General features: G+C 40.3%; 1 protein-coding gene across 3 annotated transcripts in view; it reads left to right on the top strand.

Annotated features, from left to right (window-relative positions):
• Window positions 1-17,714, top strand: part of Kcnq (KCNQ potassium channel) — a 90,160-nt gene that overhangs the window by 52,971 nt on the left and 19,475 nt on the right. For 2 of the 3 annotated variants that reach the window (XM_076807699.1, XM_076807697.1), the window contains 4 exons: window positions 318-592; window positions 3,350-3,442; window positions 10,107-10,263; window positions 16,376-16,498. In XM_076807699.1, the coding sequence (XP_076663814.1) occupies window positions 318-592; window positions 3,350-3,442; window positions 10,107-10,263; window positions 16,376-16,498 (648 nt within the window). The remainder of the gene's footprint in view (window positions 1-317; window positions 593-3,349; window positions 3,443-10,106; window positions 10,264-16,375; window positions 16,499-17,714) is intronic. The other variant, XM_076807698.1, reaches the window with a different exon arrangement.

The raw sequence follows: 17,714 nt of genomic DNA, 5'->3' as shown, positions 1-17,714 counted from the left end.
ACTTGAAATCCAAACGGGAAAATCCTCCAATCGCTCTAGCTCCCAGCACAGCCCCCGCAATTCAACTTCAACCCCCGTGCCCAGAAATGAGAAAAGACTACAAAGGAACAGGAAGGGTCGACGCGTCAGCGCGACGAGCCTAAGTTCCCACACAGAAGATGATTCGGTTGATCGTCCACCGGCCGCGATGTTCCGTCAGGAGAGATTAGGGAGCTTTTCAGATGTCCAGGTGCTCGGAGCCGAGCTGGTGCTCGCTAGTAGGGATAGTGCATGTTGTGTTCGACGTGTGTTGTAATGGGAGGGCACCGGGGGTTCAGTCTCTGATGATCCAGGTGGCAAAAAAGGCGAGCGTACTGAAGAGGCGGAAGTCGCGGAACCGGATGGACGTGCAGCAGCAGCAGCAGCAGCAGCAACAACAGCAACAGCAACAGTCGCTGCCCCCCGTCACGATATCCGGCGGGGTTTCCAGCGGCGCGGTCGGCGACGCTGGGGGACAGAATGACAATCAACGGATGGAGAACGAGGGTGACGTTATCTTCTACATGGAGGAACCGAAGGCGGGTACGCCGAACCGTGCCAGGCGCGACAACCGGTGAGTCGGCCATTGATTTTCTTCTTGGTCGGTGCTCAACGAGGTGTCGGCTTGCTGTGGGCCCCGTTCTCGATCCACCGAGCACTCTTACCGCGTAGAAAAGCACTCGTCTTCTATGTAACGGGGGATATTCGGCAACTGGAGAATTCCGAAGAATTTCGGACCTTGCAGAAATGTAGTTCAAGCGATGCTAACATTTGTTTCGGTAATGAAAAAGGTCCTGGGGATGAAAACGCCAGCTCAATGAAAGTTTATGCTGCTAGAAAGAATAGGTGCACTGCAATCCGACACCTAACCTGGATCAGGAAGTATCAGTAATAAGACAAAGGCTGGATAAGAGGTTTTAATGAAAAGGGCAGTTATCAGTTTGTTGGTAGATAGTATTTTTCAAAGCACGCAATATCTTTCAGCATTTCAGTGCCATTAATGTTCTTCTTTGAAACCCGACGAACTCAGTCCTCAAATCCTTTAAATCCTCAAACGATAAATATAATTTATGTGGATTTTCGTAATCTCGGAAATGTATTAAAATATGAAAAAAATTGGACGACTCAATTCACGTTTGGAGCGTAGCAAATGAGAAACATACTGAAGGAAAATGTAAAATTGAAATCGAGGTTTTCCCAAGTCCTTTGATCGGTAGATCTGACAGCGAATAGAAATACGTTTCGCGAAAGGTGACAGAAGGATTGCCATAATCCCGTTAAAATTACCAAAGCAGCCCAGTTTCGAAATAAAATCCCGCGACGCGTTGGATTTCAAAATCAAGCCTTCAGAACGAACTTATTACTCCCTCTGACATGCTCGTGCATTATTCTACCCGCGACAGCCAGAGAAACGACCATATAACGGGGACGAGCGCGAATTCTGGACGACGGAAAAAAACAGTTGCGGATAATTTGCATTCCTGGCAACGGAGGGCCATGTGAGATTTCGCGTTTTAAAATGCCCTTTATCCGTGTCCACAGTGATCCCTCGATCTCTGTAGAGCGCTAGAGATGCCCCAGGGAGCTTTTCGGCTCGAGGGGAAAGAAAAATGTGGCATCGATACGTAATTAAGACACTGTTCAAATAATATTTTTATATAACATTGCGTACTGCCACTTCCATGGTCTGGATGTTCGGGTTGGAAATTGCTCTAGGGAAAGTCCTCAAAGTCGGCTGTGATAGTGCTCGCTGTACTTGCAGATTAGTAGCACTAGTAAGTGATACGTGGAAGAGGATATTAAAAATAGAAACTTTTAGCAAATCAGCGGTAGAAATTGTAGATATTTATTATCAGGGACGAGGTTATTAAACGAAGTGAAGTGGGTAGCCTTTGCTTGTACATCGCCCGATACGACTTCAAGAACTAATTATCATCGTTAATTATTCGTACATTCATTCCAAATATTTCGATATAACCGAATGATTTTTGGTTACATAGTTTTGGATACTTCGAAATGATGTTGGCATCTATATAATCAATGATGCTATGGAATTTTAAGCGAACCAATAGCCAAACACAAAACACCCCTTGCTTTGCAGGTCAAAATTCAATGCTGCTGACAAAATTTCAAATTCTATCATACTTTCGAGATAATTTACTCCCTTCTGTTATGGCATATGCTGTTTCTTTCAATTTTGCCGACTATGAATCAGTGGTTAAAACAGAATACAAGTATCTTAAGATTCTTCACACTTCTGTGTCTCATAGATTCAATTGACATAAATTTCACTACCTAGTTCGAACAGAAGTAGAAAAAGAAGATTTTTCTAATTATTGATATATATATATTTATTATCTGAATCTGATTGATATATAATTATTAATATGTATCTCTATATTTTTACATGCTTACATAGCAAACTTAATTTTTACGTGTTATGTTGCTCCACTATAATCTATTTCACAACCCCCTAATCGATCGTTTATAAACTTTAAGACACAATCCTTCGTAATAGCACTACTTCATTTCTGTCTCCCTTTAAAGTTAAAATTTCCCACTGAACACAACTACAGGGTGTCTCGTAACCGGTGGTACAAGCGGAGGGGTAGTGATTTTACATGAAAAAGTAAGTAAAAAATATAGAATAAACTTTCGTCATAGCTCGCTTAGTTTTCTAGAAAATTGACTTTAAATTACTTCCAGGTACGCGTGCACTTAGGTAGAGTTTTTTAGGTAATGTGTACGCTTCTCCCTCACTTTGGATTCTCGCTTACAGTTACTCGAAGCATTCCCCCGGAAAGCTGTGTTTCATTGCACGCGTGCTCGGCAAAAATTCGAAGTGAATTTTCTCAAAAACGAAGCGCTATATCAACAAATTTTATTCTACATTCTCGACTTATTTTTTCACGTTGCATCCACCACCCTACCGCTGGCAAGCAATGGTTACGGGACACCCTGTGTAATATCACTCGAGACCCATTAAGTTCAACTACACGCAACCCCCTGAGCGGCATTAACACTACTCCACCCCCCCCCCCCCACGAATCCATCCATCGACGAACAATTAGTACGAAATGACGAATAACTTGCCGACGTGCTTGTCGTGTTTGGACCAAGTATTCGGAAAGTGGAGCAGCCACGTGTGGCATATGTGAGAGGGTGGAAAACCTTTTGGAAATTTCGCGGCGGGGTTGTAGGTGGTCGGGAAAGTTGGCCTGACAGGAAACGTCAGCCGACTGAAGGGCACTTTCTCTAGAGCGGCTTTGAGAACGTCGAAGGAACTAGTTCTCGAGTTTGTTAGTGTGAGTAGCGTATTTCCGGTTGGCAGGGGAAGCCTCTTCACCTCGCAGACGAGCTCCGTCACGGAGGCCACCAGCGATGAAATTGACATTGATATCGAGGAGCCGCAGAGGGTCACCACGTAAGTACGAGATTCCTTTTTATGGTTATGAAAGAGTCAAGTGGATTTAAGGAGAAATCCACGGGATGTTCGCGTTAGTGGAACCTTACGTTTCCCTTGGCAGCGATGAGCACGTGGAAAGATGGAGGAAACGAAGCTTGGGCAATTTTTTTCTAAGCCACAGGGTGACTTAAGGGTGGGCTTTAAATTCTTAATAGAGTTGGAGGGCGAGCTTGGTTCCCTCGAATAGGAAGCTGTAGGTTTCTTGATATTCTATGAAAGTAGACATTGGGACGAGTTTAATTGAATATCGCAGTGAAAATTTAAAACTTGGGGCTAAAAGGAGTTGCTGCTTTAAAGAAGACAAAGTTTAAAAGTTTTAAGTACCCCTTCTTGAATGCAGGATATTAAAAATGGAAAAGGGAAAACACTTTGCTTTAGAATTTTATTTTATTTTCAACATGCAGGCTACTTATTTTCTTGCAGAGCTCTATAGTATGCACAGAGTTCACTCGTAGAGTACAGTGTTTCGTGGAAAGTATCCCCAGCAAGTTTCTTCGTTTACATTGATAGAAGCCACCGCAGAAATTCCCTTATCGTAAGATGCAGGGAGAACGCCACTTTGTATTCATTTCTGTACGGGTTATTTGCTTTTCGAAGAATGCAAAGGAGAACAGGGAGTGTTGTTTGATTAAAAAAATTTGCATTCCGTTATGTACGTGGCACTTGTCCATCGAGGGATGTAAAGGGCTTATCGGTAAGACGTGGGTTTAAAGGGAATGGCCTAGGGATATCTGCGGGTCGAAGTTTCGCCTTCGTTCCTATGCGGCTACTTCCTCTTCAGGGAATGCAGAAGACTAATTTGTAAAATGTAGCTTCGGCAAGAATCCCCTGGGCATTCCTCTGCGTTAAAGTTGCCTGCTTATTTTTGTGCAGGCTCCTTGGTCTTCGGGGAACCTAAAAAGTTAATTCCAGGAACGTATTTTTTTTTATAAAAAAGGAAGAATTAGCTCCGGCTCGGTTCTTAGGTAGGAAACGCGCGCACACATTCTACGTGCTTTAAAACTCCTCTTATGGTATTAAAAAATTTAAGATCCTTTTCTTTTTTCAGCTTTCTATTCATAATTCACTAATTTTCAACCGCGTTTCGATTCTTCTTTCATAACAATCTGAAATTTAGACTTTTATTGCCATTTGCACCCGAAAATAAAATACTTTTCAATTAATAATAAAACATACTTAAGTATTAGTCGTTGTTAATTCAGTGACAATATATTTGAATCATATAATTATAATATTCTTGTTAAAATTATTATTAGCACTAAAAAAAAGCAGGTTTCAGATTAAAATGTAATGTTTAAAACTAGTTTTTTTTAAAGAGGAATATTGTGTTGTGGAATCGAACGCTTAGAATTCTTTCTATTCCCGAAAATAAAATTTTCATTAGGTGAAATTAAGTAATATTCGACGCTTACAAGACCCTTGGTAAACTTACTTTAACTAGAGCTCGTTCTATCGTCGAAACTACCAGGTATACAAGAAAAAATGGTAAGAGAAAATTGAATGGTTTTCGGTGCTCCGCCTTCCTGCGCTGCCATGCCATTATGCATTTACATGGACGTGTGTGTTTGCTCACTTTTCATTTTCTCTCGAAGCAAGTATAAATGGAACGAACGCATTGAACAAAGTGGGCGGCACGAACAGATGAAATAAATTTAAACGTTGGCTTCAAACTTAAATTTCATCAAAACTTAGTGCTACTGATTTTGAAAATTCTTTGGAAGCCATAAGAAGTTGTATTAAGAATTCTTAATAACTTTTCCTGAGTATTCTTCTTAAACTTCTTATTCTAAGTATGACCTAAGAATAGTTACGAGACAAGTTACTAAGAACTTGAAGTGATCCGATAATTCGAGACTCGATAATACATGTTTTTCAAGTCCAAATCCTTTTCATTCTTAATCGCGTTTTAAACTTATAGAAATACGAAAGCATGAACTTGCAATACGAAGAGTTATAAAGATGAATGGTGGTTAAATCGTGGAAAACTATGGCGACTGAATTTCCTATTTGTAAACTTACAATAGGTAATCGGCCCCGAAATAAGTACCGTTTACCATAAATTCTAAGCTACTAATTCGACCTGCCCCAATATCATTAACCTCTCATTAAAAAAATTAAGTGAATCTTACAGTTACCTTAAAAACAAAAGAATAGAAATGTAATACTAATACGCAGCTATATCCAACGAAATCTTCCCTCAACTATCATTTAATCATCACAGTACTCAGACCTGATTTTAAATAGCACGATTACATCCCTACAAAAAAGCTTCAAGATTAATGTACCCTAAAGATTCATACCTCCTCATCCCGCCACCAGAAATTTGCATTAACTAAAAGGGGTGATGAAAACAAAATCACGAACATCCCGAATCCCTACAATACGAGCTCCCTTCATTCCTGTTTACCCCGAACAGCCGCGCCGGCAGCGTATTATTTGTTTATCACGGTTATGCTAACGAAGCAACGGGCGCGAGGGGACTGCCTCTGAAAAAGAAGCTGGGAATTTTCACCGCCGCGCCGTGGGAATAACCGTCGACCATTTCGCGCTTACATCGGGCTAGATAACAACGAGCGAAATCAAGGCGTTAGAGAAAGCCGGCCAGCCCTATATATCCATGCAAATTACTTTCGTTCTGCATGCCGAATCGATATTACCACAGAATTTTCGCCCAGCACGTACGGTCTGGTAATACGCGCTGGAAACGTTCGGCCCGATAACGCGAAATGTGTATTCGATTTCCAACGGCCACCAACGTGATCCCGTTAACGTTAGACATTACGAGATCCATGGCGTTTCCGTGATCCAATCGATCCCTCCCCTTTGTCGGCCGACGGAACGCTGAGAAGGAAATATGAGAAACGCGAGGAAGGTGGTTCCGAATGCAGTTTGCTGGGATTGCGTAACACGGGTGCAGTGTTCAGAGTGATTGGTGGATAGTCGATTGACTTGATTGTGAGATTTGTAGGGAAATAGGGGTGGGGAACTGCTTGAGGGCTACTTAAGTGGTAAAGGGCTAGTTTAGAGTCTTAAGTCATTTAAGGGGGCCTGGCAGTCTGATCGCTCGAAAATCAAGTATTTTTTGCGAATTAATTACAAGGAGATGCATACAAATTGTGACTAGTACTTTGGGGTAAGGTTTATTAATACCATAAACAGTTAAAAAAAAATTACTTGAACAATATATACATATGTATGACAGCGCTACAGTTGCTTGATATATAGGTGTTCTTTCTGGAGCCGCTGTAATTTTACAGTGATTCTGGCCGTAAGAAATTGAATTGTGAAATATCCTCCGAAATTGATACTTTGCCCTGAACCTATTGAAAAAGAAAAAAAATCAAAATTATAAAAATGGCAGATGTAAAGCGGAAAATTTTAAAGAAACGTGATTTTTCGCCAGGGAAAAGGGCCATTTTTTTTTGTCAAAATAGGAGTTTTCACAGACTTATGCATAGGTTGAGGTCGTAACTAGATATGTTTCACATACGCTGAATTTTTTTCTAATCGATTTTTACCTCCGTTTTTTCGCAATCACTGCAAAACGAAGAGGAAATATGATTCCGATAAAAAGGTGTTTAAAGTTTCAAAAGAGGAATCTAGTCTACCCGCGTGCGGGCAGAAACGGTTTATGGCGCGCTCGATCGATTCGGCTGTAAAATCCTTAATTTTGCTAATTTGAACATAACCCAAACGGGATTTTACTCGGGAAGGGTGGTACTATTGAAAAGTGCAACAAAAGAAGTCGAGTTTCTGACTGCCTGGTCCCCTTAAATGCAGGACAATGGTGAATAGAAATCGGTTCCATATTGGAAATCGCCTTTCTTCGATATAGGTAATACGATAATATGGAAACATTCAATTTCTTTGAGGGGCTGTTTTCACTTCTAGGACCGTTCACTACTGAAAGAAAATGCGATTACGTTAGTTTAGTATCCTTTTAACTACATTGCTGCAAAGTTTCAATTTTTTCCTGAATTCTCGAGTCACAAAACATCCCTTGTAAGAATCATCCCCTTGTGGAGTGCACGACAAATCCCACTCTACCCTATATCCGTCCACAGAAATAACTTTCATAAACTCGATCAAGCTGCAGTTCTCCAAACGTCTGCAGACTCCCATTCAAACCTACCCCCATTCTTAACCACTACAACAACCCTTCGGAACCCCGGAGATCATTGAAAAGGTCACCGAATCATCGCCAAGTGGGCCACACAGCGACCAAAAAATTCGTCCCCAAGCGTCTGCTCGCGGGACAAGGGATGGGGGTGTGTTCGAAAGCGACCCGAAGCGGGTGACATTGACATTTCGAGGAAACTTGGGTACATCTGAAAGAGGGAATAAAGCGCGTCAGCTCGCGGTGACGCTGGCTCTCGTGAAAGGCTCTATTTTTTTCATCCCTTCTGGAAAAGTACGGAACGTAAGTGCTTTTTTTCACCGATGCATTACTCCGTTTCGCGGACGGCCTACATTCTTTGGCGGCCCGCGTACTCGAACCCCTGACACAAAGACGGTCGCCGGTCGGATTCTCCCGCCTCTAGAAGCGTCCCTCGCGGTTTGCATTCGCGACGCATCCCGCCGCGTTTGAAACTCGGAGCGCGTTTCCTTTCTGCCCTCTTTCGCGGCCTGCCCCTCGCCGCGCTTTGCTGTCGCGACGCGAAATCGCTCCTCAAAGTGGCCGCCAGCCGGTTCCTCGAACCACTCCACTCTCCAATTGCGAATTAAGCATCTTCGTGAAACGCGGACTACCTTCCTAACGAAGGGGAGATCCAGAAGCTAAGAAGTATATGGAAGTCCATAGAGAAAGATCTTGAAGATTGTATGATTTGTTAAAGGGGTATGGGGGATTGGCTGAGTGATTGGGGTAAGTGGTTTTAATTTTAAAACGAACATAGGGTCATTAGGCTTCATATCTAGCAGCAATTCAAATAGTTCAGAGAACTTTATTTTGCAGAGTGAAAGAATTCAGAAAGGGGGAGAGACAAGGGGCCCGGGCACTCTCCCAAAATGAAGGAAAAAGGAGATTAATGTAACGACGACTGAAGTAATTCGAGAGCTTCGTAAAAAGAAAGGAAAACTCGATTTTATTTTATAAATAAATTTTCATAATCACCTAATGAATCTTATTGAATTTGCATTGAAAATATCTTTATCTGTTCAACTCAGCTCCCCCCAAGATTAAATCCTGAGTGCGCAGCTGTTCCACTTCTTTGTTGTTAAATGTTGCAGTCTAATTTCTTTACCACTTATCAAGGTTTCTAATGAAACCTTAAAATTGCTTAGTGACACGAAGCTTGTTTGAGAATTCTAATGTTCATTTAGATTCTGATCCTCACAAATATCCTTTTTTAGCTAATTTCGAAGGTATGAATTTTGAATGTAATTATTTTAGAAATCGAAATCTCTGTATTTAATTTTCGCTGAAAAGGGAATGAGATATAATTATTTTAGAAATCGAAATCTCTGTATTTAATTTTCTCTGAAAAGGGAATGAGATATAATTATTTTAGAAATCGAAATCTCTGTATTTAATTTTCTCTGAAAAGGGAATGAGATATAATTATTTTAGAAATCGAAATCTCTGTATTTAATTTTCTCTGAAAAAAGAATGAGAAATCAGACGAAACCTTCCTCTGCCATTTATGTTACCAAGTAAAGAACGTGTCCTCTCGCGGGGTAAACGGTGTTGAATCGTAAACAGCGGAAGAATCGGCCACTCTTCTCAAGAATGTTCCTCTCGAGAGTATGTGGGTGGCACGCGTGTCGTTGGAGCCAGGTTGAGGAACCGAGAACCAATAGCCAAGAGTGTTTCCATGTAATTCGGAATATCGACAGGCGAAGTTACACGAACAATCGACAGTCGACGTCCCCTTCCTTGGAATAACAACTATTTTACGACGAGAATTCCACAGCGTCGCGGAATTGTAGTTTCAGGAAGTATCAGCTTCCGCCACTCCGAATTAGGCTTCTAACATATGTCGTCAGGATCTTGCGATTTATATTAGAACAGAGCTACATCGAGTCATCCTTTAAAAATAATTTACTGTTTCATTAATAGATTATTTAACAACGTACTCTTAGCGTGTGGCATTTTTGTTGCAATGGTTAATAAGGGTAAGCCTCTTTTGATTAGATTAGGATTAGGTGGTTTACGGACATGTCCTTTTTACTGCAGCCACTTGTACTTTTACGAGAAAAGTAATACAGCCAAGGAAAGTACTGGGATTGAGGCATGAAATATATTTTTACTTTTAATAAAGCCTTTAGTTCAATAAAGCGAAGGAGCTTTCGCACCGACGTAATGGTTAGGATGATTTCTTAGGAAGAAAGGGGGATACGTAAGAAAAAAAACCGAACAAATGGAACGAAATAAAGCAGCTCGCAGCCCCTCCGCAAATTACAGCCGAAATCCAAGGAACCCTGTTACTTGCACGCTCGCTACATTAGACAGAAACCTCCCGCCGCCGATCCGCGGTGAAATCAATCGTCCCGATCGTAAATCAACTCCAAGGGAACGTGCCCCTGGCAGAAATGATAGCCGTTATGCTGTATTGCCCAATCCGAGAAGTGGAGACCGCGGGCGGCCTGATCTAAAAGAGAATCTTGTTCCCTCGATTTCCAGGCTGACCGAGGCGCATCGAAACGCCATCCGGGCGATAAGGAAGATCAAGTACTTCGTGGCGAGGAGGAAATTCCAGCAGGCCCGCAAACCGTACGACGTTCGCGATGTCATCGAACAGTACAGCCAGGGCCACCTGAACATGATGGTGCGGATTAAGGTGAGCAAATCCTTCTATTGCCCTCTATACCATAGACAATCCCAACATCTTGTGGGAATTTGTGTCGCGCAGTATATAAGAGAGGCAGATTTTCTGCCTGCGTCTGCAACAAAGTTGCAATACGGCAATTGTCTTCTCGCGGGAGCGCAACAAAGTTGCAAACTGGATTTTTGTTCCTCGAACACCGACGTTCCTTTTGCAACATTGTTGAAGAAATACCTGCCATTTGCAACTTTGTTACCTTTTCGCGGAAGCGCAACAAAGTTGCAAACTGGATTTTTGTTCCTCGAACACCGACATTCCTTTTGCAACATTGTTGAAGAAATACTTGCCTTTTGCAACTTTGTTACGCTTTCGCGGGGCGCTAAATCGGATATACTTACCGCAAGAGTGGTTGCAGAAATGGAGTGAAAATGTTATAGGAGTAATATAAAAGTGGTGCTTTGATAAGTTGTCACTGATGCAGGAACAGTTTGGGAATAGCGTAGAAATGATGTGGAAGTAACGTAGAAGTGATATAGCAAGAATGTGGAAATACCGAAAGAATTGATTTTTGAATACCGATGAAAATAGATTTGTAGGACCAAGGTAGACACGATGGAGGGGCTATATGGGAATAACATAAAAATTTTGTAAAAACTATAGGGAAATGATATAGCAACAATGTATGCAGTAATTTTTGTCGCAAGTTGCTTTTATTGAAATTAAAATTGTAATTTTACAATAGTCATTATTAAAATGTTTAAAGTGCAGAGTGTTCGATCGATACTATCCTAGTTATATCTTAAGCATATAATATACAGAAGTAACATATCTGCAGTGCGATTTTTCAAACCTTACTTTGTGTAATACCTCTTCGTGTGTACGTTCCTACTGGCCAAATAACTTTTACATTTCTCACACCTTGCTAAGGGTTCAGAAACTGAAATCCTGCAATCGATACGAGGGATAGTAAAGTTGTTGCTTATTAAATTCTCCAGTGTTTCGATCAAAGACAGCTGATTGCAGCTGTAAAGCTTTGAAATTGAGAAAGATTTCGTGACAAGACAGCTGTTCCGAGGTTCGAGATTTGTTTGCTGGTGTAAGCGTTTAGGAAGGAATTTTGATTAAGGGAAAAACCGTAGATTGCTTTGAGAAGCTGGGGAACCCTGGAAGCTCCTTTGCTAACACGAATATTACTATTTACACGTGCACATATGTTGGACGAATATCACGGCAGGCCTGCAAAAGGGAGGATTATTCTAAAATAAATCAACAAGGTACAAATAAACTCCCTCGTAAAACGTTGCACAGGGAATGAGTTAGAAGTTGATCGATTATGTACGTACTCATTGGTAAATAATGAAGAGGAATAATACAAATTTGTAGTTATTTTATAAATTAAATTTGAGACAAACTAATTTTTTTATTTTTCATCTCTGTGACGATTTGTTTTATTACTGAAATAAGATTAGCTATACAGACGTGGGGTATCTTAATGATTGTTAATTTTCTTTTAAATGGACACTTAGCTCCGATAGTTAATTAAAGAAGGATCAGGAATGGTGGTTTCATCATGTAAACTGAATTGAACGATGACTTTAGTGTTCGGTATGGTTGAAGCTTTAAAGATTGTGTCGTTTTAGAGCAGTTCATTAGTCCAATAATTCATTAACTTTCTCAAGTTTCTCCATTTACCTTAACCGTAATGATATAAAATAATCAACTGCAAGTTCTGAGAAACTCGGAACAAACAGAATTCCTAATGACTCCATTGGCAGTGAAGATTCCTGCAGGTCCCATGAGACGCAAAGTTTAGCCAGCGACCACTCTCGTTGGTTATAATCCTTCATTTCATAAAGCAGCATACGACATTTTCAAAATCATGCATTAATACCTACGTAAAGAAAGAAGAATATTTCTTAAGAAAACAGCGCTAATAGGTTTCAATCATAAATGATACATATCCCATAAATCCCACACACCTCACATTTTCCATACAATCCGCGCACAGTGGTCTGTCCGATAACAATCTAGCGAGAAAAAAGTCGCGGGCCGTACATAAATCATCAGTTAGGTGGAAATGTTTATTATTTGTGTGAAAGACACCATTCACAGTGTTTTACCACCCTTAAAAGTTAAAAGTCAGCCTCCAAGGGTTTTTTAAAACCAAAATTCGTATTCTGGGGTTTCTTAAAATGTAGAAAGCGATTATGAGCTGTGTTTTGTAGAGAAAAATTGTTTGCAACCACGGTATTTAGAATGAATCGCACATTTTAGCTCCTAACATCACCATTTTTGAAAATAGAATTATTTTAATTATGTACAAAAATTATGTAGAGTTACAAATATTTGCAGCTATAACTTGTGAATATGTACTCTATAAAGCAAATGGAACAAAACAGCACACAAATGTTCAGGTTCCATGAGGTTCCAGGAAATCTAGAGCTTTTCCAACGAAAGCTATTGAAAAATTCCATAATTTCTATGATTATATTTTAATGCTGTTCGTTGGAAATGAAAATCCTCATGGCTGAAGCTTGTGGCATACTACTTAATTATTCAAAATACTAACAATTTAAATCGCGATACAATTCAGCCCTTCTGATATATAGCTGATACTGACGCATTCTAACAATCGGTTCCTAAGGGAAGGCGCCGACTCGGGTACGTTTCGCCGATCGTTACTTTTACGAAATACGTATAAAGTTGCATACCATATCATTCCGACATCTGACTGACAGTAGCTTGTGGTATGACCAAGATCCATTCATTTTGGATGGTCATGATGTTGGACTTTTGTCCCGCTAGACCATCAATACAGACCACTGTGCGGCGCTCTAAATGTCACGCACATATCGCCGACCCATCACTCACCTTTCAACGCGAAATCCTAGGCGCGTTTTGACGCCAGGGAGCTGATGAGGTGCAGGTTTCGGCCACTGGCAACTGCACAGCCGATCAGCGTGTTAAATATCCGAGCTGGGAGTTAACGTGGGTAGGAAAACAAAGGCAACTGTTGTGTTGTCTGTTGTTCCTCATCAGTGGGATGCAGATTGCGCGTCGACAATTATTCCGTCGCTGCCAATCGGCGGGCGAATAAAGCCAGTGTCAGACCGTGGGACAATGGAATCGTCAATACACGGTAGATCAAGGGCAGGTCACTTGATCAGGTGTCGGCATAATAGTATGCCAATCTAGAGCGTATCGAGCATCGTCGTGTATGCGCTTTGATGTCCTGTGGAGATCGCCTAACTCTTGGGGCCGATAGGGAGTAAGATTATTTTATCACTGCCTGACGCGTCCGACTGTCAGCCATCACGTTTTCAAATATTGCCCGGCCTGCTCTAGTTGTCCGCTAACTCTAGCTCCGCGCAAAACGTTTGCTGTCGAGTCCAATTTTACCATCTCCAGCATTCCGAAACTAAGGAAGAGGGGAGGTAAATGTTTCGTTAAACTTTTATGGGAACAGAACACACAGATTTGCGTTTTAGCACGCGAGTCGAAACGTAGCAGCGATTTTAATAAGGTGTTAATAAAACTAATGTAACTGAATACATTTCAAAGTATACACGTCCCATTTCTCGAGTTAGGGAATGCTTCCGTTTGGAGGGTAACAGCATACAGTTCCTGTCGCCAATTTAATTATCACGTTCTCGTGATACTAAAGTGCAAGTGTAGAAATTTATAAAAGTTTCTTCAATACCAATTTCTTCTATTGGAGAACGCAGAGGTTCAAGAAGCACCGTGGTGCTTTTCAGGGAATATTTAAATATTGGAAAATGAGTTTGGGGCTCAGGTGGGAATAGTATATGTCTTAATTAAGAATTAATATCAGCGAAGTAGAACACTAAAATTACTTCCACACATTGTAAAAAAAAGAGTGCTAACTGGGGTCTTACAAGTTCTGTAAAAATACATACTAACCTCAGCATGAAAATACTTTCTTTCAGGCATAAATATACTTGCAAACACATTTTTATTACTTCCACTTTTTCAATACAAACAAGTGAGGCATTAATAAAAGTTGCTACAGGAAAAGTACATTGCACCAATCTTTTCAATACTCACGAGTGTGTGTACCCTGCTCCACTCTAACACTTTGGCTAAACAGTCTGCGTACCATTGTCAGAAGTCACTCGTGCACAGAATCAGTCACAGCGGTACCTCTTCACAAATTCTTTCCGATCTTGCTTTACTACCCACCCCTATTACTCATTCACGATCCACAATGGCGTGATTATTCAAGGCGAAATTGTTGATGGCGCTAATCTAACTTTCGCGAACGTGCAGCCCTTTGTTCGTGGAGGGAGTTTGGAACGGACGAGGCTTTATTATGTATCCTGGGAAATCGATAGCGCCCTTAAGCCTTCGTGCAGCCGCGGGGAAAACGGGTTTCACTGTACTCCCGATTTTCAGTCCCGAGATAGATTTCATTTTACCGCCATGGATTTCAATTTATCGCGTTAGGTAGCCGAATGGGTCCTTTACAGTGATGAATTTCTGGTTTCACCGATTACCAGCCTGGTCAGAATGCGGATTTATTGTCAAAATGTGTGCTACATGTAATAAAAAAGACGTAATAACTCTGTACAGAAATTATATTCATTTTTCGAATTAATAGAATCTATTGTAATGCCTGTTCTGCGCTAGCTGCGTCAAAATTGTTCCTTGTCAATGCATGATTTACACGTGTGAAATATTAAACGAATGGCGATCCAAATATACACGGTTATTGGTTTGGCGCAGTGGGTAATTTGAATTGGACACTGTTTGGATCGATTTGCTGATTGTAAGCAGACAGGTGGAAATAGATGTTGTTTTGATATGCGATAATTTGCCACGAAAATGGGAATTGGCCTTTCAATGCACCTGCGATTTGTAGAATATTTCTGTTATATTTCGTTGAATCCAACAGCTGCAACTTTCCGGTGCAAAAGACTAGCAATAATTTAGACGACAGGAGATGATCCAATAAAAAGGATACGAAGCTATGCGAGGCAGAGACAAAAGGAATATTGTATTATGAAGTAGCGAAGGGAGTCGAATTTCGTTTGCTGAAGTCGGAGGGGAATGTTACAAAGTGCCCGAATATCGTGAACGTGAGCTGCTTTGTTATTATTTATTACCGATCGCTCGAGTTCGTGGCGTTCAGCCATTATTTCTAACAATGAAACAGGTATAATTAACGCGATTAATTAATCATTCGTGTGGCAAGATTAACTCTGCTCGCCTCGATAATGAACGCAGAATAAATGTTCTATCCCGGCCGAGTATAATGAACGAAACAAGTAGCCTGCATTATCAAAACTTATGAACACGGTACGATCTAATTTCAACATTTAATGCGTCCGAGGAAATAGGAGATGCAGGTTGTCCAGATGTATGTATGTGTCTGTATATACTTTTGTGGTGTGTGTGTGTGGTTTCGTTGGGATCCACTATCCATGATCACGTTATTATATCATGATTTTATGATATGTATCACGAGAAACAACACTTTCCGGGCTGCGGCAAGTAGAAAGTGCCTGTCGAGTGCAGACAGGGCAGCGTTTTGGGGAGCACTGAATTCTGTAATACAAGGGTGTGAAGTGTATTTAGAAACTGAAGGAGTATGTTCAGAATCCTTTTTTTCTGGATATTAAGCTATAGGTGTTGCACAATATTAATTCGTTTACACGTTGAGTGCAATAAACAATAGGAAACAAATGTGTTAGGAAAAAGGGAAAGTCTCTTCTAACTCTGATAATGTTAATTTCCTTCTGCGCTATATTAAATTTACATCTATGGCGTGTACATTTTAAGATATAATTCCTTCTAATGGAATTAAACTTTCTTCTGACCACCACTGTATAATCTCTAAGTATTTATCACCCAGTTTAGTGATTTAATTTTACTAATTTATGTTTCATCATTTGTTCTATCGTATATGTTCTACGTATTCACAATTTATACATTGAAAAGTTATATTTACCTTGTATTCTAAAGAATTCTCTGACTTCATGTGACATAAATAGGAATAAAGTCCCTGCCTGTCAAATTATGATACTTCATCCATCATCACCTTTTAACCATTCTTTCCACCGCCACCTTTCATATATCCCACCTATACGTAACCCATATATTTTCGCAGGAGTTACAGAGGCGATTGGATCAGACCCTGGGCAAGCCAGGCAGCTACCTGGCAGGAATCGACCGGGCAGGCAACATGAAGCCAATGACGATAGGCGCACGCTTGTATAGGGTCGAGCAGCAGGTGAGTCCCTTTCTAACCCTTTATTCGTTCTTCAGAACTTCCTAGTGGAGATCTTGAAGACTGGGTACTTTGTTACTCGACTATAGTCAGACCAACGTCAGCGCACCACCACACCATTTCATTCATAAATGAAGAAGTTTCGTTCTCGTTACGGCTCCTAAATATTTTGGGGAACACATTTAGGTATTTTATTGCGTAGAAGTGGGGCATGTACTTCTTCGTACAAAGAAGCAGACACTTCATTTTTTCCCTTTTAAAATGGGTAAGCAGGTTAGCACGAGGTGAAAGTAGGAAATCCTGTTTGATATAATTCATAAATAGCTGACGTTGTTTAGATTATAGTAGCCAGTTAACAGACTTGGGCATTATTCGAAAGAAACATTCTAGAAATGGTTATTTACATAGTATGTTATCTTGTTTGACTAAAAGTTATTTTCAAGTGCTTGTGCGTTAGTTCATTTGCACAAGCAAATGATCTTATTCTGAATTGTTTTGTTATTTGGTTACTAATCAAATGATTCTGTATTTTATTTTATATCTCAGGAAATGTAAGTAATTGCTGATGTTATTATTCCATTTGAAACAGTTATCTAATACAAAAAATGATTTTCACCTGATCTGTCTGGTTTCGGCACAAAATCAAGTGACCTTTCACAAATTTTATTTAAAACACAGGTACATATTAAACTAATGAAAATAAGCAATTACTTCAAATACTATATTTTATGTCGAATTTCAAATAATTTCTGCCCAAGTCTTGCAGTTAACAAGCCAATACACCAATGTACAAGTAGTAACGACGTACGATATACAATTCACAAGTAGTATGGATACACGCAAGCTCGGACATCACTAATATCGATGGCCTACATAGTACATACATATATTTTCACTAAGCAAAACTTTTACCAAGCGAACAAGGATATACTTTACCTCGTCCTTATCCAGGAATCACGATCAATTTATCAAAACATTATACAATACAGGAAATATTTATCGCATCACTTTTAAATTTATGTAGTACGCAGAATTTTCATAGCAATATAACGGATAAAGTGATTCGTGTTCAACTTATTTTAGTGTGTAGTGAGCTACACATTTTGCAATTATTTAACCTAGCACTTACTAATAAATAATGAAAGAGGTATAAGCGAGTGCGTGTTTATTCGAGTTTTGCAATAAATATTCCCAGCGCTGTAATATTAAACAACCAAGT

The sequence above is a fragment of the Andrena cerasifolii genome, chromosome 3 (genome assembly GCF_050908995.1).
Source record: "Andrena cerasifolii isolate SP2316 chromosome 3, iyAndCera1_principal, whole genome shotgun sequence".
Classification (NCBI taxonomy): domain Eukaryota; kingdom Metazoa; phylum Arthropoda; class Insecta; order Hymenoptera; family Andrenidae; genus Andrena; species Andrena cerasifolii.
Note: the sequence above shows the minus strand (reverse complement) of the source record. Positions and strands in the feature narration are given on the sequence as shown.